At 37.4% G+C, this 20,036-nt stretch overlaps 1 protein-coding gene across 3 annotated transcripts in view; it reads right to left on the minus strand.

Moving 5' to 3' along the window:
* BOD1L1 (biorientation of chromosomes in cell division 1 like 1) overlaps positions 1–20,036 on the minus strand; it is a 58,337-nt gene that overhangs the window by 8,476 nt on the left and 29,825 nt on the right. For all 3 annotated transcript variants that reach the window (XM_032272695.1, XM_032272698.1, XM_032272702.1), the window contains exons 11-22: positions 19,046–19,110; positions 17,844–17,928; positions 14,274–14,317; positions 12,746–12,806; positions 10,797–10,867; positions 10,087–10,159; positions 8,634–8,713; positions 4,639–4,723; positions 4,248–4,321; positions 3,137–3,212; positions 2,964–2,998; positions 1,849–1,894 (exon numbers count right to left, since the gene is read on the minus strand). In XM_032272695.1, coding sequence (XP_032128586.1) covers positions 1,849–1,894; positions 2,964–2,998; positions 3,137–3,212; positions 4,248–4,321; positions 4,639–4,723; positions 8,634–8,713; positions 10,087–10,159; positions 10,797–10,867; positions 12,746–12,806; positions 14,274–14,317; positions 17,844–17,928; positions 19,046–19,110 — 795 coding nt within the window. The remainder of the gene's footprint in view (positions 1–1,848; positions 1,895–2,963; positions 2,999–3,136; positions 3,213–4,247; positions 4,322–4,638; positions 4,724–8,633; positions 8,714–10,086; positions 10,160–10,796; positions 10,868–12,745; positions 12,807–14,273; positions 14,318–17,843; positions 17,929–19,045; positions 19,111–20,036) is intronic.

Raw genomic sequence — 20,036 nt, forward strand, 5'->3', positions numbered from 1 at the left:
TGGGTTAGACTACTTTGTGTGTGTGTTTGTGTGTGTGAGACGGAGTTTCACTCAGCCACCCAGGCTGGAGTGCAGTGGAGCAATCTCGGCTCACTGCAACCTCTGCCTCCTGAGTTCAAGCAATTATCCTGCCTCAGCCTCCTGAGTAGTTGGGATTACAGGCGCCTGCCACCATGCCTGGCTAATTTTTTGTACTTTTAGTAGAGACAGGGTTTCACCATGTTGGCCGGGCTATTCTCGAACTCCTGACCTTGGGTGATCTGCTCGCCTCAGCCTCCCAAAGTGCTGTGATTACAGTCGTGAGCCACTGTGCTCGGCTGGGTTAGACTACTTTTATGATCCCTTTCAGCTTAAATGTTCTGACCCCAAAAAGAAAAAAAAGGCACATAAGGAGCCCACAATATGCCACAGTTAACTGCACGTCGGAATGACATACAGGCTGAACATCCCTAATCTGACGGTCCCAAATCTAAAATGTTCTAGAACCCAAAACTTTTTGAGCACCAAAATGACCCTCAAAAGAAATGCCACTGGAACATTTTGAATTTTGATTAGGAATGCTCAATTGGGAAACGCAAATATTCCAATATCAGAATAAATTCAAAATCTGAAACACTTCTGGTGTCCTAGCCACTTTGAATAAGGATATTTAACCAGGACTTTTATTCTATTTTTATGAGACAGGGTCTTTCTCTGTTGCCCAGGCTGGAGTGCAGTGGTACAATCACAGCTTCTTGTAATCTCCAACTTCTGGGCTCCAGTGATTCTCCTGTGATGGCCTGCCAATATGCTGAGATTATAGGTGTGAACCATCGCACCTGGCTAATGTGAACTTCTAAATCTCAATGTAGCTCTGCAAGTATTATGATTCCAGCTTATAGTTTGAAAAAACCAGGCTTGAGTAATTTGATTTATGTAATTTTCTCACAGTCACATAACTAGTAAGTAGAGTGATAGGTAGAATTCGACTCCAAATACATCACGGTGGTTAAAAAAGTACATCATATTATGACCTGTTGTTTGTAGGGTGTGTATTTACATTCTTTATGCATTTGCTTTCTGCAGATGTTACGATTTTCTGAGAATGTATCATGGTAAGAAAAATAAAGATTAGTTCAACACACTACTTGAAGCTGAAATTATGGGGATATTCACCAGGCACTCAAAAACTCAAAGGCACTTCTTTTAGTGACTGTAATAATTGCACTCTTTTGCAAGTTTAAAATACCAATGAAGATGAAAAACTTAATCCAATAGAAAGGTCAACAAAGAGGTCTGTCTTAAAATGGTCATAATTTTACCTAAATTCAGAAAACATCCCGAATCACACAGCTTTAATTGGAGTCCATAAAGGGCACTGAAATTATAAAGATTTCTTCTTGTATGGATTCAAAATACTACAAAATTATTAATAAAAACTGGTTAAGATCAAAAGTGCTGAACGTCCTTTCTCTTTTAAAAAATAACAAACCTTAATTTACCAAGACACAAGAAAAAGTGAAGAATGATCACCCATAGTTAAATGTTGAAAAAATTTTATATGCAATAGTAACAAATAATATAGAATGCTCCCATTATTCTGCCACCCAGAGCTAATCATTATCAACATTTTGGAATATATTTTTCTCCCTGGAATGGAGAAAAAAAGTCAAAATAATTTTAATTCTTGAGTCCTGGGCTCTATAAACCAACAGGTAGAGTCTTTCCTAGATACAAGGACAACTGTTTTTACCAAGAGGGCCACCCATTTCAATGAGAAGCAGAATGGGAGTCCCAAACCTTCTCCAATGGCCAGCCTCTCCTACCCCTCCCTCAAATCACACACAGAGGAATGCTGTAGGTACATACCTGTTTGCATTACTTTCAGTTTGCTGCTAGGTGGAGACTGTTCTACCTACATTTAAATAAACACAAAAAAACTAAAATCAGCAGTTTATAATCATCACACAGAAATGCACTCAATGATGTAAAAGGTGGTATAGGATCTTTATTTACATAGGCAGACCCTTTGAGACCTATTTTCTATAATTGATTAAGTATATGTAGCAAACGTGGATGCCTGAGCTTCTAAATACAGACTTTCCAACAAGCGTCTTCTCTAACCTCCTTGTTGTGACGCTAGAGGATGAGAACTGAGGCAAGGCAGTATGGCCACTGTGGTTAACATTCCCCAAGGCAAACCATTTTACATGTTGGTAAATGCATTCACATGTACTTCTCTGGTTTTGTCGTATAATAATTCCATGAGATAAGTACTGCAGGTATCATTATACACTTTACATTCAAGGAAACTGAGTCACCAGAGGGTCCCATGACTGGTCCTAAGTCACAGGTCTCAGGCTAAGTGGCAAAGTTGAGGTTTGAATCCCATGTGCTTTTGTTAGTCAGTGAACACACGTCTGTCCTCCTTATAATGCTTTCCTTGTAATGTCCTCCTTATAATAATCCACTGAAATGCATGCAATGGAATCCTGATACAATGATTTTGGTAGGTATATGCTTCAGGTTCAAAGAAGGACATTCAAACATAAAATATCGCTGATGATTTTCCTGCACTGAAATCTCTGTATATTTTAGGTCAAAGTGAATTCCACAGTAAGTAGTAAGATAGCAAGACAACTCAGAAGTCTCTATAAAGAAGCCACTATCTCAAAATCAAAATCCTCATATAAAATAGTTGATTTGTATATTTTAGCCAAGGGTGGCCACAGGAAGATACATCCCTAGATAATTTTTAAATAATCACACTCATAAGTTAGGATGGAAATCTGAATGAAGAACAATCAAACTGCTTACACAAAGATACTACTAATCAAAATATTTGAATGGTTACTCAGTATTTAAGAAAGTCTTTTAAAGCTTTTCAAATACTTAAAAAAAATAAAGTTCAAAATACTAGATATTACATTATACTTCAGGTTAAGAGCAAGTATTTGAAATTGTCATGTTTTGTAATTACTTACAGTGACAATGACCGTATCTGCTTTGGAGTCGTCTTCTAAAAAAGAAAAAAAAAAAAAAAAAAAAAAAAAAAAAAAAAACAAAACCAAAACTCCGTCTCAAAAAAAAAAAAAAAAAAAAAGAAAATCAGTTTGAAATTTCTTGTGTGTGAACTGAAAACACACCAAGTACCTACTCATTTTTAATGTTGTTTCTACAGGGTATTTGCGAGGTCTTCCTCTTTTCCTTTTAACAATTATTGGCTGATCTTCCTAAGGGGGAAATAAAAAAAACAACAGCAATATAAAAATAATTTTATCCTTCATTATACAAAGTTTTCTCAAAAATCAGATTGACAGTTCCTACGAGAGCTCAAATCCTAGCTTTGTCACTTTAAGAATATGTGACCTTGGGCTTAGTGTTTTATTTACTTTTCTCACTGTAGTTTCCTCAACCTGATAAATATCACTAACTGCCATAAATTAATGTAACTGTGAGGATTATGAGAAAATAAAGTAATCAAAGTGTTATCTTTTACTTCTATAATAAATATGTATGTCCATTTAAATTGGCATTTAGCCCAAGTTAGTTGTGACCAAATGTTACTCCTTTTAAGAAATAAAGTCCACTGAATATATCATACATAGAGAAATGAGAACAACAACAAGAAAAGATTTAACAATGGGCAAATCTGGCAATGGTTATCTAGAGCTGGCTAGTATACAGGCTGTGTCTCTTGATTTATGATGCTCAGTTTCAAGCCACTGCAATTCTCTGCTCCACGGGCTCCCTGCAAATCTATGGGTTTAGAGTGGGCAGGGCTGGGGGATGCGCTGTCTGTGCCCGCAGCCTCCAGGAATCCATGACCTCGCCTCATGAACTAGGTTCCCTCGAGCATTCCCTGCATGCCTTCTGCATACCCTGCTGCTGCTCCCATTCCATCCTAGCTGGACTCCATGGCTCAGACAGCCTACTGTTTGCTGCTGTGTGCCTGGCCTGGCAGCTCAGCATTGCCAGGCCAGGAACCTGACACTGCCACTGATGTAGAGCACTGAGCTGGTCCCATCTGGCCATGAAATAAGTAGGTTTCAGACAAATGTTTTGATGAATTAAGGATGAAGAGAACAAAATTAATCAAAATGACACTCATAAAATGCACTGTATGAAATGGTGTCCCATGGCACTGTAAAAAACCCAGCTCCTGCAAAGTACTTAAGAGAAACTAGAGGTAATAGTATTTAACAAATTTAATTTGGTTTTAGTGCTTAAATAATTGTGAACAAATAAATATGAAAAGCACATCTCACCTCCTGAGATTTTATGGTGTCATCATCGTTCTGCTCTGTCTTTTCACCAGTAGCTTCACTGCTGCTATATTCATCTGAAGAAAAGGCATAGCTTAGTTCACTGGTAGTGACCATGGTCAGCCTACCCCACCTTTACCTAGGTGACCTACACAGCTCCAGCCACACATGAACACACACTCCATTTTCATGTTTCTACCCTCAAAATTAATAAGCCTCAGTTTGGCTGACTAGTAAACAGCACACTTTAGGTATAGCAGGATCCAAATTAAAAAGGATTCCCTAGCCCTACTAATCTTAAGCATGAGGAACCTCATTATACAGGGAAAGCAAATGAGATATGCTGACTGCTTTGAAGGCTCAGTCAATTTATCCAAGCAGATGTTTTACTCACCTTTTTCTTCCATGACCCTTGAGGCAGTGCTGTTTGTCTCAGAACTGGTTTTAGATAATTCTTCCAAATCGCCAGAGTTCTCTTCCTATAGAGAAGTTGAAAAAGACTAGAAGCTTCTTCAAACTGAAGCTTTCACCCATTCATCCTCCCCACCCAAGTTTGCCTTTCTATTTCCAAAACACTTCCTAGTTCGTTTTTAGAACAATTTTTTGAAAAATGTTTTTGAAATGTAACTATTATGGCTGCTAAGATGATAAAAAAAAAATAAAAATTCTGAGAGCAGAAAAGCATGAGATAAAGTTCAAGTATGAAATGTCAAGGCCATTTTCTTTCCTGCAAAATAGAAATTGCTCTTCTTGCTCTGCTTGGATTTTGTCTTTTCAAGACAAACTCCGAAGAAAGAATGGACAGATACTGGCAACAGATATTTTTCTTTGTGGAGTGGTGGAGGGGAGGGATGTAGGGGAGCAATAATTTGGAAGGTGCCCAGGAGAATTTCTGGGTATCCAGATGGGCTGACTTGGAGCAGTGATCTTTCAGCAATGAATTATTCCCCCTTAGTGACAAGAAAGTACTCGGTGTGAAGTACCAAAACATTGATACTATAATATTAATATAATATATAAACAAAAACACGTAAAGTAGAATAAGATCGAGATGAAGCGGGAAACTAAAGCTTTACTTTTACTTTCATGGCCCATTATAAACAACTGCAATGTAAATCCTAATTTCTATTAGTTTTAATTTTACTTATTTTTGAATAGAAATATATTCTCAAGGTTCAAAATTTAGAGGGGTCTATAATGAAATGCCCTCACCCCTAACTTCCCTACTGGGAGGCATTCAATGTCACTGGGTTTTGATATAGCCTTTCAGGGATTTGGAGGGGGTGGATAGAAAGCAAATCCACATTTCACAGTCTCCTGAAACACTGGAATTTCTGGCCTACCTCACTTGAGATATGTTTAGATCTTCATTCTTTTTTACCTAACAATAAGGATGACACAGAGCTTCTGTTACTTCCTAGTAAAAGAAGAATCAGCTCAGACATTTCTTTTATTATTTGTGCTTGCATTACAAATATTGTCTTTGTCTTATGGGGTTTTTTGTTGTGGCTATTTTTGCAGAAGTCAAGCTAGTGTCTGTTTTGGAAGGGTCAATTCAATTAAAATAAGGTTAACAAACTCTGCAAATTCATTTAGTTGAGCATCTGTAAAGTATTAAGTCAGAAAATACGAAACAAACAAGTGAGGGGCTCATTCTAAAGTCCTCTGTGTCGTGTGACCCCCAGCTTCCCTTAAGGTACTTTGACAGTACGATATAACTAGGTCCAGGACACGTAATTACAATACATGACTCATAGGTAATGTCAAAGGTGAGCTCACTTTCAGTGATGGTACCAGGGCCAATCTACAGAGTAAATATTAGTAGAGCTTAATTTTTTTTTTTTTTTTTTTTTTTTTGAGACGGAGTTTCGCTCGTTACCCAGGCTGGAGTGCAATGGCGTGATCTCGGCTCACCGCAACCTCCGCCTCCTGGGTTCAGGCAATTCTCCTGCCTCAGCCTCCTAAGTAGCTGGGACTACAGGCACGCGCCACCATGCCCAGCTGATTTTTTGTATTTTTTGTAGAGACAGGGTTTCACCATGTTGACCAGGATGGTCTCGATCTCTTGACCTCGTGATCCACCTGCCTCGACCTCCCAAAGTGCTGGGATTACAGGCGTGAGCCACCGCGCCCAGCTGAGCTTAATTTTTAAGAGTTTTAGATAAAAGGCATATATAAATAGTGGTTCTACCATTTCTGCTCACATCTTGATGACCTGTCATATATCCAATTGGGAGAGCGCTGATTTCGAGGATGGAAGGTCAACCAATTTGGGAAAGCCAAGGAGAAACCTATTTGCTCTGACCTTATCAACACATCAACACTGAGACTTCACACTGAGACACTCATGCTGCACTGCCATTTTCAGTTCAGAACCTCTTCAAGGGCTCTGTGTGTGTATGAGAGAGACAGTGTGTATGTATGTGTATGTGTGTGAGAGGGAGAAAGCATGTGTGTGTGTATGTGTATTTGGGTGTGTGTGTTGGATAAGGTTTAGGAACAGACAGAAGTTTTTGGGGTCTTCTCCCTCATTTCGGCCAGAACATCTACACTTGTATCTGTTTCATATAGTGGGCTGAAGATGTCCTGTGTAAAAGTCTTCAAACCATTGGATGAACTGCATTTCTGTTTTTGAGCTGGCTCTGTCAGGGCCAACATTCAGTCCTGTAAGCACTTAATCAGATCCCGATGACATGCATGCAACTCACTTTTTACTTCCTTTTATTTTTCCAGTGCCTGGGATTTTTCACTTACTCAATTTGGGTCTTCTTTTGGTCTTACTACACAAATTTTAGAATAATGACTTTATTGCTTTTCATAAAATGGCACATATTTGCTACACAGAAAACTATAACAGGAATGATGAAATCACTCCCAACATACTGTCCAAAAATTACTAATATTAACATGATATTAAATAAATGCCATTGCAGACAGCTTTCCATGTAAGAAAAGATTCTTTTGTAGTAACTGAAAATACTGTGTATATAAAACTGCTTAATGAAAAGTTAAATTAGATTATTTAAATTTAACATGAAAAAATCATGAAATAAGAGAAAATAAAAAGATACCCTTTCAATCTGCTTTTCTTCAAATTTAGAAGTATTGTCTCACAATTTTTTATTTTGGACAGGGCAGGGAGAGGGATAGTGTACGAGCCTGTTTCCTCCTTTGGTCACAAACAACTGAAATTCATGACCATATGCCATTTTCCCTCTTTGGCTACAAAATCCTTTCCTACTACTTTTTATTTAGTTAATTCGTTACTGGGGAAAAAAAGAGACTAAAGTGTGATTTTAGAGAACTGGAAGTCAGCTCAAGTATTCTCATAACTGAACTTAAATACTTTTGGAATAAGGTGTTGAACAATTTATAAAAATATAAATTAGGGAAAGAGAGAGGAGGAGATGGAACTGGTTCATACAATGAGAAATTTTAGAGTACTGAGTCTCAGACATGGAAGAACAGCCAAGAAGAGGTATCTAATGGGAATGAAAAAATCTGAGCCTACAATAAAAGAGAGGGCAGAGCACAAATAAAAATTTGTGAGGAGCTTCTGTGAGTCATAAGATGAAAATAAGACTACACGAAAAAAGGCAATGGGTGAGGTCAATCCTTAGAGTACTCAGATTTTAGAGGCAGGAGGTGATATGGTTTGGCTGTGACCCCACTCAAATCTCATTTTGAATTACAGGTCCCATAATCCCCACTTGTAGTGGGAGGGATGCGGTGGGAGGTAACTGAATCATGGGGGCAGGTTTGTCCTGTGCTGTTCCCCGGACAGTGTATAAGTCTTCATGGGATCTGAAGCTTTTGTAAAGGGGATTTCCCCTGTATATGCCCTCTTGCCTGTCACTATGTAAGATGTGACTTTGCTTCTCCTTTGCCTTCCACCATAAGCGTGAGGCCTCCCCAGCCATGTGGAACTTTGAGTCAATTAAACCTCTTTCCTTCATAAATTACCCAGTCTCGGGTATGTCTTTATTAGCAGCATGAGAACAGACTAATACAGGAGGTAAGCTAGAGAGCAGAGTATTGACATTGAAAGTAATATATATAACTGTATTTCAATATTTTGGTACAAATATATTTGGCACATTATACTCTGAAAGAAAGCATTTAGAAACCTTAAAAAGTCAATAATACTATTGAACAAAAACCTAAGCAATGATTGTGATAGTTAGACAATCTTGCAGTTTATGAATTATAAGTGCAACATTTGATCTTTGGAAGGATATTAAAAAATATACACCTTTTATAATAAATTATTAGAGACACATAAAGAGGGATACTAAAATGAAAAAAAATATTATAATAAGTATTCACAATGCTGTAATTAGGCCTCCCGACCCCTGCCCAAAACTTAAAATTAACATGTGGAAAAAATACCTTTGTGTCATGTGGCTCAGTTTCAGAACACTGCCTTTGTGCTGTTTCTATTCTGGAATCCAGGACATCTGGATTATCATCTGTAAATCAGTTCAGACAGAATCACAAAGGAACAAAAGCTAAATGAAAAATGAAATACATAGTTCTATTTTAATACTGTTTGAGCCTTCTTTCTTAGGCCTGTGATACAGAGAAGTCAAAAGTTACTCTATATTTATAATATCATGTGCTTTTAGTACTGAACACTTGCCTTTCGCCCTGGCAAAGTAAAAAATAAAACAAAATACAAAAATCCCCACATATTCATGAGATACCAACGAAGTGGTGGGTTCTATGGGAAGGGCTTAGTGTATATAGTTCCCAGAGATACTTTAACTTTCTAAATGAGTTACCACCTAAGAGGTATAGCTTAGTAATTGAGACCATGTACTTGAACACATTAGGAACTCAATAAATTGTTACCAAATAATATATTTAACTCTTCATTTTTTCTCATGTATTCATTCAATAAGTATTGAATTTCTCCTTTGTGTCAAGTATTAAAGGTCACTGTGCAGTTTAACATGAGTCACTAGCTACATGTGGCTACTGAAATATAAAATTAAAATAAAAAACAATTAAAAATTCAGTCTTTCGTTTCCACTGACCACTTTCAAGTGCTCAACAGTGACATGTGGATAGTAGCTTCTATACTAGACAAAATAAACATAGAACACTTCTATCACTGCAGTTCTACCAGATAGCACTATTACAGACCATGACAAAATCAACATTATGAAGCCCAGAAGAGCTGTTAGCAGCACCTAGACTAATGTGCTTCCCTAGCCCTGTAGGGCACCCGCTTATGATATAAAATGCAGACTGTTAGTGGCATCTGGCTGGGCTCCAGGGTGTGGTTCCAGAGAAAGCTTGGCTTTGTCTGAGATCCCAGGGTTGGGTTTTCTGCAGGAAACAATCTAGTTTCTAGACTGAGGTCCAGAAAGAACCCTGGAGGTATCAAGCCAGTCTAGAAACAAATTAGCCTCAAGACTTGTGAAGTAGACAGTTACTATCATTAAAAATTCTGAGGCTGGGCGCGGTGGCTCACACCTATAATCCCAGCACTTTGGGAGGCCGAGGCGGGTGGATCACGAGGTCAAGAGATCGAGACCATCCTGGTCAACACGGTGAAACCCCGTCTCTACTAAAACTACAAAAAATTAGCTGGGCATGGTGGTGCGTGCCTGTAATCCCAGCTACTCAGGAAGCTGAGGCAGGAGAATTGCCTGAACCCAGGAGGCGGAGGTTGTGGTGAGCCGAGATCGCGCCATTGCACTCCAGCCTGGGTAACAAGAGCGAAACTCCGTCTCAAAAAAAAAAAAAAAAAAAAAAAAAAATTCTGTTTTTGGCTTACTCTTTTGGATATAAAAATATAATTTTCAAAGATGTCTAAAATAGAAACATATATAAATACCCAGTTCATCTTCTGAAGAGGGATAGTGCTTCTTCCTTTTTCTTTTAGGCATATGCCTTTCTTCCTCTTCAACCTGGAATTAAGAATGACCATATTAAAGTCCACAGAATCTTGATTCAAATAAACTGAAATGGGGGCACATGATATTAGTTTCTAACCTTTGGAATAAGTTGATATATAAATTTTAAAAAATCTAGAACACTTGATATTTAGATTTGGATTAGACTAATTTTGTAAGCTTTAGTCTCTTTTCTGGATTTGAATGTAAATTTATATAAAACATGTAAATCTGTTTCTCACTACATACTATATTTTGATAATTCTAAAACACATGATTTAAAAGAATTTCCATTTCACTATCTCTGGAGTCAGCCTATATATATCTTACAACTGATGGCATGTCATAATTAGTAGTATTTTTCTACTGTCTTAGTGGCTCATTAACAATGGACTTCTTATACTTGATGAAAGGTAGTCCATAAAAAACATTCTGAATGTACAACATGGGCACCTCCAAACAGTCCCCGGAACTGCCAAATTGCCTAAACATGGAAAGGGCATATATAGATAAAAGTGACATGTGGAACACTTAATATACCCACTTAATATTTAATTTCTACAAAGCAGTAGAGCCTTTCTAAAGCCCTTCTTTGTGCACAGTGCAAATGTTATATATAAAATATCAAACACTTCAGTTTACTAAAACACACCTCTTTAGGATCTGCTTCAACACTGTGACTGTCTACGGCTTCTGTGCTGTCTTTTCCACCACTGGGTATTTCTGAGTAGTAAATAGAAAAAAGCAAAAAAATCTTAAATATTTTTCTATTCCAATACTTATTTTAGGTGTGTGTCGGGGGGCTGGGAGAAAACCGAGTTAGTAACTTTATTGAGTAGGAGTTATGTACAAAGTATTGTGGTAGATATTTCACAAATGATTTTTGGTGGGATTGTCCACACAACTCTATCAGTTACGTTATCTTTTTTCCATTTGTAGATGTGAGTGAATGGGGTTCAACGAGAGCAGTAACATGTCTTGGGTAACAACACTGGACTTTACACAGAAGGCTTCAAGGCCCTTCCTCCCAGTTTGTGTAGGAACACAGTATTAAGAAATAAATTACTGCATCATAATCATCAGGCTAACAAACATTCACCAGTCAAACAATACCAAATAGGGGAGACGGTGTGGAGAGACAACTGGTACGCCACCTAGGGTCAATTTAGTACATGCAGTAAAGTTGAAGAGGTGCCTATAACTGAGCAATTCCACACCTAGAAATACAAGTATACTACATATGCACTGGGAAAGGTATGAGAACATACACAGTAGCACTCTTTGTAACTGGGAAAAGTTTCAAAATACCTAAATGCGCAAACTAATGTACAAAAGAAGCAGAAAAGGGCCGGGCGTGGTGGCTCACGCCTATAATCCCAGCACTTTGGGAGGCCGAGGCAGGTGGATCACGAGGTCAAGAGATCGAGACCATCCTGGTCAACACGGTGAAACCCCGTCTCTACTAAAACTACAAAAAATTAGCTGGGCATGGTGGCGCGTGCCTGTAATCCCAGCTACTCAGGAGGCTGAGGCAGGAGAATTGCCTGAACCCAAGAGGCGGAGGTTGCGGTGAGCCGAGATCGCGCCATTGCACTCCAGCCTGGGTAACAAGAGCGAAACTCCGTCTCAAAAAAAAAAAAAAAGAAGCAGAAAATACGAACTGTGGTATATTCAAAAGCAATTGAAATAATTAGAATTAATACAAATCAACAGGACAAAATCTCAGAACGCTGCTGAATGGGCAAATAAGGTGGGGAGGGTTTATGTAATATTAGGCCATTCCCCTAAAGCAGGCAACATGTGTTACATATTGTTTATGGACACAACTAATACAGAATAGGGTTCCTTTTGGAGTAGGATTACAGGGAAAGAGATTGGGATTGGGAAGGGGTAAATGGGAATTCTACTCTAACTGTAATATTTCTTAAAAGACATGTGAAGCAAATATACTAAATTTTAAGATAGGGCAAAACTAGGTTATGGGGCACATGCCTGTTTATCTTTTGTTTGAAATATGGTATATGTTATAAAAATAACTGTATAAGTAAATAAACCTCTTTCCCTACTCTTTCAATAGGAAATTAACAAAATTAGTAGGCATCAAGAAAATTCTATGTTCAGATAATTTGAGAACGGAATTATCTGTCCAGAGTTGGCAGCCTGCACAGGTTGTGTGGCCACCAGATCTCATCCCTAGGAGATGACCCACATTAATGTGACATCCTTGATATGCTATCATCCTGAAACTGCCGGTCAGAAGTTAACACATTTCACAGTTGGGTACTTGCAATCCCAGGGGACTATGCATTTTGTATTCATGTTGGTTTGAGTCAACTGAGAGGTTAATGGCAAAGTTCTAGCAGCTATTTAAAGCATGATATCACTTACAAGCTGTATGACCTGGAATAAGTCACCTGGTCTAAGCCTCGTTTTCCTCAACTGTAGGAGTGATGCTGTTAACCATCACTTTACTGAATCATATGAATTAAATGAGAGAAAATTTGTAAAATAATTAACACAAGGCCTGGTATGTAGACTGTACTCAATAAACGGTAACTATAATTAACATTAAAACTATGATTATGAAATTCATTAACTTACCTCCTTTGTTATAAGATTTGCCATGAATTTCTTCATTTGTTCTGAAGCCTGAATTTTCAACCTAAATATACAATATAAAAAATATTTATGGATAGTCTCACAACAAATTTAAAGACAAAAAGAAAGAGAGAGGAGAGAAAGTAGTTTATATAGCCTTGCCGTTTGTACAAATGCCAAAAGGAATTGGGGTACACATTCTTTTTAATTTCACCCAGAAGCTCAAAAGCATGCAACATCTTTTTGAAAAAGTTTCAGTTTAACAAATTATTGTGCTTATTCTGTCTGTCTTTAAAGCAGCAAATGGCAAAGAGTAAGAAGAAATACGAGAAACATTTTCTGAATTTCATAAATTTCCCTTCCCATCCAAATCCTGCATGATTTTCTTTTTTCTTTAAAAACTCTATAGGATTCTGTAATAAGATTTCTTAATTGGCAAATCTTATCAATTCTACTATTTTTTTTAAACTAAGTGGAAAGCCTCAGAATATCCTACAATACCCTAAGTCCATGCTATAGACTTTTGTACACATTTGGAAAGGACATTTATGCTCAACTGGGGAAAAGACAGCTGCTGGTAGGACTCGGGACTGAGGTAGGATGGAGAACATGCCAGCTGACTTTGTAAGATTCAACCCCATTTAAAATCTTTTTAACCTTTAAAATTTATTTTATTAAAAGAAATTCATTACTAGAGAGACAGGGTCTTGCTATGTTCCCCAGGCCGGATCCAAACTCCCGGGCTCAAGTGATCCTCCCACCTCAATGTCCTCCGTAGCTGGGACTATAGGCCATGCCACTGTGCCTAGTTATAATCTTTTTTAACTCTTGGATGGCAAACTTGAACTACAACAAGTGGTACTTTTCTCTTTCTTCTTATTCAGCATATGTTGTATGAGTTTACAGCTAGAAAACAGGGTGCTCGATGATGAGGATGCTCTGATCCCACGATTCACTGACAGTACCCCAGTTCCTCTTGGGGCATTGGAAAGAATGCAATTGTCTGCAGATTTGGAAACATTTTACAAAATGTTCACTCCTGGTACAATACAAGATTCCTTATAAATACATTTAGACAGAAAGTACGAAAAACAAGACTCTTTTAAGCACAAAAGGGATTATGAGAGCCACATCTGGGAAAAAATAGTACACATAGCAGTTACAGGTTAGTATCTTAAGAAAAGCTTTTTAAAAAGATAAAGTGAAATTTAATTGTCAAATTAAAAATTTTATCTATAGTATCAGGATTTATGATATCAAAATCCAATTTTCAATTCCATTATAACAATAAACAATACAAAGTTCAGAGTTCTTCATCAGTGGCATAGGTGAACATGGAAAAGAGCGAGTAAAAGCTGCTTTCAGAATGCTGAACTCAAATGAAGAGCACACTACCAAATGCCTCATGGCATCTACAGAAATAAACAGGCAACCCCTTTACTAGATGTCTCCTCCTCACTAGCTCTCAAAAAAATAAAATAAAATAAAAAATCCAATAACCACAAAAATCAAAACCATTACAGTAACTTACATTTAGTGATTCATTCACCAACAAAGGCTCCCTCTGGAGTTCAGCTGTTCAAAACCAAAAATGAGATGTAAAGAAACTGAATAATGTTTCTGAAATGTAGAGAAACTAGTTTGAAGATTTTTAAGATAGGTAAGAAGGGCTATGTCACCAAGTGGCTTAGTTGCCTTCATAAATTATAAAATTCAGACCAGTTATTTCCCACAATCAATCCATGTTGTACTACCAGAAAGTACTAGACAACAGAAATTAATGTTGCCTGCATTTTTATAATAATGGCAGTGGTACATTAAATCACTATGGTGATTTAACTATGTTGGTGATCTGAAGCTTAGAAAAAAAGTAAAAGACCGTAATGTAGCTGTTAAGCTGCAGTATAACACAGGTTCATTTAAAATAATGCCATCAAATGAAAAGTTAGATCCTATCCCCTCAAACAGCAATGGTCTGTTTATATTCTTTGGAAACATGAAGTACAAAGTCTACTGTTTTTACTCAACAATGACAGAACACACATTTTTCTTTTAAACAACTTCCTTTTACGTAAGTAGATCTCTTACTGAACTGTACCTAAACACAGTAAAGCTATCTGAAAAATAACTGTGGGAACAAAGGACTTCAGAACCCAAAAATGTTAGCTTCCTGACAATTAACAAATGAGACGTCAATTATTTGTAGTATAAAACACCCGTGCACATTTTAATTAATGTATCTGTCCAAGTTTTGAATAGATTAGTCATCTTCAGGGTTTTAACCTGTCAGCATAAATGACTTACCAAGTCTTAGTGTGGTCTTCTAGGACTGGCTGCCACTTCTTACATGTCTTCTGAGACCCTTTCAGATGGCTTTATGTAAGAAGGTCCTCAACTGCTCCCACTCCCCACACCTCCCCAGATAGTCATGGCTGAGGATTTACATGCACTATTCATTGAATCTGAATCACTCCACACCAACTGCCCTTCTCTTTGCCTTGTACACCTAATGCACACCTACTCATCATTCAATATTTAGCCCCAAACGAGTAACAAGTACTTATAAAAATTCAGAACTTATACAGGTTGAGCATCTCAAATCCAAAATGAGAAATCTGAAATGCTCCAAAATCTCAAATTCTTTGAGTGCCAACATGACTCACAAAGGAAAGGCTCATTGGGACTTTCAGATTTTGAATTTTTAGATACGGGATGCTCAATGAGGTGTAATACACATATTCCAAAAACCTAAGAATCTGAAATCCAAAACACTTCTGATCCCAAGCATTTTGGATTAGGGATACTCAACCCATATAGTCTTTGACCTCCCTCCCCCAATGCAATTTTATGGAAATACGTGGTAAAACACATGTAGTGATGTACATTATGGAAGTTTGTTGCAGCTCTATAATAGTAAAAAGCCTGAAACTACTAAAAGATATAAAACTGGTATTATGATTACTTAGCTATTAAAAAAAAGAAAGTGGATCTGTATATGCTAACAAAATAATAATGGATGCCTGCAATATATGGTTGAGTAAAAAAAATCTAGAAAAATAGAAACATAACTTTATTTTTGTTTAAAATATGTAATTGTACTGAAGGTGGTTACTCATAGAGAGTGGGGAACTTTTTATGCATTTCTGTATATCTTACTTTCTGTAATTAAAAGATAGGGAGTGGGGAAGAGGTTGATTTAGCCAATACAAGTCTTCCCTGAGGCCCTACCTCAGAGAAGCTGACTCTCACAGTCAAGTTCATATCTTTATTATAGTACCCTGCTTATTTGCACGTTCTTTTCAGTGAATGACGTATCTCCATCAGTCACCACCATGTTTATTTCCCTGTACTCATAAGTAGCAGACTTAATGATGTTTGTCAGGGAACTAATTTAAAGAGCCAATCTGACTACAGCAGACAATACTGGCACCTTCCCCAAGAGCCCAGACTGTTGTCTGGAATACCATGTGGATCCAGGAACAGAACACTTGACTTATTTCTAATAGTAAGCTATATTCGTCTGGTCACAGTAATTAGCTTAGGGTAGACATATGTACTTATACTAAATCAGAAAAAGTCTCAGAATTTTGGCCAGGAATGGTAAGCCAAAGCTAAAAATAGAGGCTATGAATGAGAAAGCAATGATCCTTATTCAGGGGATGAGGAAGAAGATATAAAATGGAGTTTCTACCAGACGTGTCTTTGGAGCTATCTGCATCCTCTTGGATTATGCTTTACCTAAATTTTTCAGTTTTGTAAGCTAACAAAGTCTCTTTAAGCAAATACTTATAGAAGTTTCTGTTATACGTATTTACAACCAAAATCACCCTGTTTATTCCATCTGACTTGCGTGGACATTTTAACATTGTGGGAAAAAAGAGAGAACTGGCTTAAATTTGGCCACATACTCTATAGTTACTAGTACTTAAAAAAAATATTGTAGGAATCAGAAGAAAATACACAATCATGTTTGCAATACAAACTAGAAATAATTCCTCACTATCACAGTTCTCATTTCTATTTTCTTAAGCCAGTATGTTCCAGCCTCCCAGGAATTCCTGAGGCTTTCCATCAAGAAATCCACAAGGGCCAAACTAACATTATTTGTCTTACAGACACGTGAGTGCTCAATGTAATATTCCAGAGGCCATGAAGTACCCATAATTATCTGAAAAGGCTTAAAACCCAACCATCTATCTGTAATGTTGAATTTTCTTCATATACTTCAACCAAAACAATAAATAGCAACAGGATTGAATGTGGAAACAGATATGAGAAACAGCTGTTTCCTATTAAGCCAGACTTAAAAGGATTTGCAAAAATGCAACGCAATTTCGCTTTTATCACTTAATTGTGTTGTTTTGGAAAATATTGCTATTTTTCATGAAAAAAGAGTTAACTTACAATAGTTAATTATATTGAATAATAGTGACTTAACATTTACTTTTCTCAATTTTAATTTCTTATTTAGCAAATGTCAACACGTATAAGCCATATAACAAAATCTCGGGTTTTTGGTAATTTTTCTGTAATCTTTTGGTCCTTGAGACCAAAACGTTTAAGAGCTCCTGCCATTATCCCTTTCTGACACTGGGGCTCTCCCTTAAAATCTGTAGTCCGCAATAAAGACTGTTGCACAGAGACTGAGAAAAGTTTATATAAGCTGAGAGCAGTTTCTGTGCAGTCACTGGGGCAAAAGCCAGAGCAAGAGACAAGAGCAAATGGTTTAAAGTGAGCCCTTAGGCTCAGATTAACCTTTTGGAAATGAGCTGCTATAGCGTCTGGCGGCAGGCTAGGGGTATGGAGAAACATTTTGGGGTTAGAGCAAGCATTTGCTCCAAAACAACTTTCGTTTTGCATTATTATTTGGAAATAATCAGATTTAAACAATTACCCTACATAATGTTGATTGACATTTCAGTAGAAAAAGTATATGTTAAAAATATAATAGTAAAGAATTCCCCGAATTCTTTTAAAACAGCGAGAGGCATATTAATATAGCCTGTATATTACTATGCATCAGCTACTGGTGTTTAGAAAGGTAAAACCATATGCAAGGAACAATCAAAAACAATGTGAACAACCACTCTAAGGAGCTTACCTATTCCACTTGGCTTTCCCCCACACAGACTTTCTGGTGGTACCAAAATTTTACGATGTTTCTCTTCCTCTGAAGGCACATAAGCCTAAAAAATCCAAAGCACCATAAAAATAAGTTAACTGGGGTTTTTTACAAGAAGACTAACCTCGAGTGAATTAAACAAAAAACTCCAGCATCTTCAAACAATATAAAAGTCTACTTTCAAGAGTACACAGAACTTTAAAAATAAATACATCAGCCTTTAAAAACAAAGCAAATTAAGAAATCAATCTAATCTCATTTTTCATCCATCAATGGGTCTTCTATTGCTTTAAAAGCAAAACCCCAACTCAGCATACCACACAAGACTCTTCCTGATGGGCTCCCACTCCCTTCCAGGCTTAAGTCTCACCACAGCTCATCATGTACCACTGCAGTGCCTGAGACATACCACGTGCCCTCCTATCTCCGGGTCTAGAACACAACACTCTTTGCTTGAAAGGCTCTTTTTCTTTCTTCTGGGAAATTTCCACTCTACTTTCAAAACTCTATTCCAGTGTCCTCCTTGCAAACCCTCCTGTCTACCTGCCCATTGCTCCTGTTGGGCAAGTTGTTTTCTTCCCATGTTCACTGCTGTCTTGTCATACATACTTGGATGGTGCCTTGAGAACAGGCTAGAAAGGGGATATGGAGCCTAAATTGCATAAAGTACCCAAGCCATGTTTTTAAAAAAAGCAGATTTTATTCTAAGTATGATGGGAAGCCACCACCAATTTTAGGCAGAGCAATGACAGGGCCTAAGTTATGTTTCCAAAGACTACCTGCAGGGCTGTGTGAATCACACTAGAGGACGGCTGGAGTGAAATAAAGCCTAATGGAGGTGCTATGAAGTAGTGGCTTGGCCTAGGGTGGTGACTGCAGAAACAGAAGTAGATGGACTCATGTTGTATTTTGGAAATGGAACCTGTAAGAAATGGCGATAGATTAAATGTGGGATGACAGAGAAACTGAGGATGACTCTTGTGTTTCTGGCTTGAGTAAACAGAACTGATGATGGCACTATTTACTAAGGTTATTGAGGTTCTTAGCTTTTTCTTCCCACAGGATATAGAAATAACAACACTAAATGTCCTAAGTCCAATGAGAACAGACTCTATGTACCACATAAGATGAAACAGTATTTAATCACTTTCAGTTCAGCACAGCTGAATTATAAGCCATACCTCCATTTTCAAGTCAGCTTTCAGTTCCAATCCTCCCAAAACATTCAATGGAGACTCTTCATTGCCTAATGAAATTCAAGCCATTAGTACAATTTAAGAATTTGCTTGTAAAATACATCCAAGGTCAAAAAGTCATGGATAATATAATGTGGTTATGACAGGCTGTGCCACCTTTCTTTTCTGGTTTATTTTGCTGTCCGTAGAAAAGGATCAAAAGGCGTATGTATAAAAAGGATCTGGATGAAAGGCAGGGATCATTTGCTCATTTTGGGTGAGTGAAATTCTTGTTTGCAAACTAGGATGGCTGCCCAGAAAGAATGATAAAAGTATTATTTGTGCAGACATCTGTTTCCAAGTATTTTTCTGCAGTGATCGCTATCAAGTTTGTCCATAAAAAATATTCTGAGTCATTAAGGTCTATTCTCAGTAAAGGTGATTTATGAACAGATTCACTTTACTTGCTTTATACTAAGCACAGCAAAATTGAGCAGAAAGTTAAAAAACTGTGAGTTAGACAAAAATAAAATTTTCTCAGCTATAGAGAGTGAATTCTACTCTAGTCTTACCTCTTTCTCATATCCTGTAGATTGTATGGAAGGTTCTGTAGAAACCCTTCTATTTTTGCTTATTCAGAAAAAAAGGAGGGATGAGTAATTATAGCAATGACTGAATGACTGAATCACAGAAACTTCTGGAGCATTCAATTTACTCTAGGCTAAATTCAATAGAAACTTGTAAAGTTACTTATTTCAACCCTTGGAGCAATTCTTAAAGTCTCCTAAGTCTCTATAATGAGCAAGACTAAATCTATTGGCCTCAGCTTCCTGACGCGGGGTTACATGATGGCTAAGGTCTGTTTCAGTTAAAAGTCTAGGACACCAGAGTGGAAAAGAATTCCTCTGCCCCTTCAAGTCCAGCCCATGGGTACCCTTTGACTTCTTACAGCATTCTGTGCTTAATTCCATTCTATGCAACTGTCATACTTTAAAGT

The sequence above is a fragment of the Sapajus apella genome, unplaced genomic scaffold, assembly GCF_009761245.1.
Source record: "Sapajus apella isolate SASKATOON/1434 unplaced genomic scaffold, GSC_monkey_1.0 scaffold5, whole genome shotgun sequence".
Taxonomy (NCBI): domain Eukaryota; kingdom Metazoa; phylum Chordata; class Mammalia; order Primates; family Cebidae; genus Sapajus; species Sapajus apella.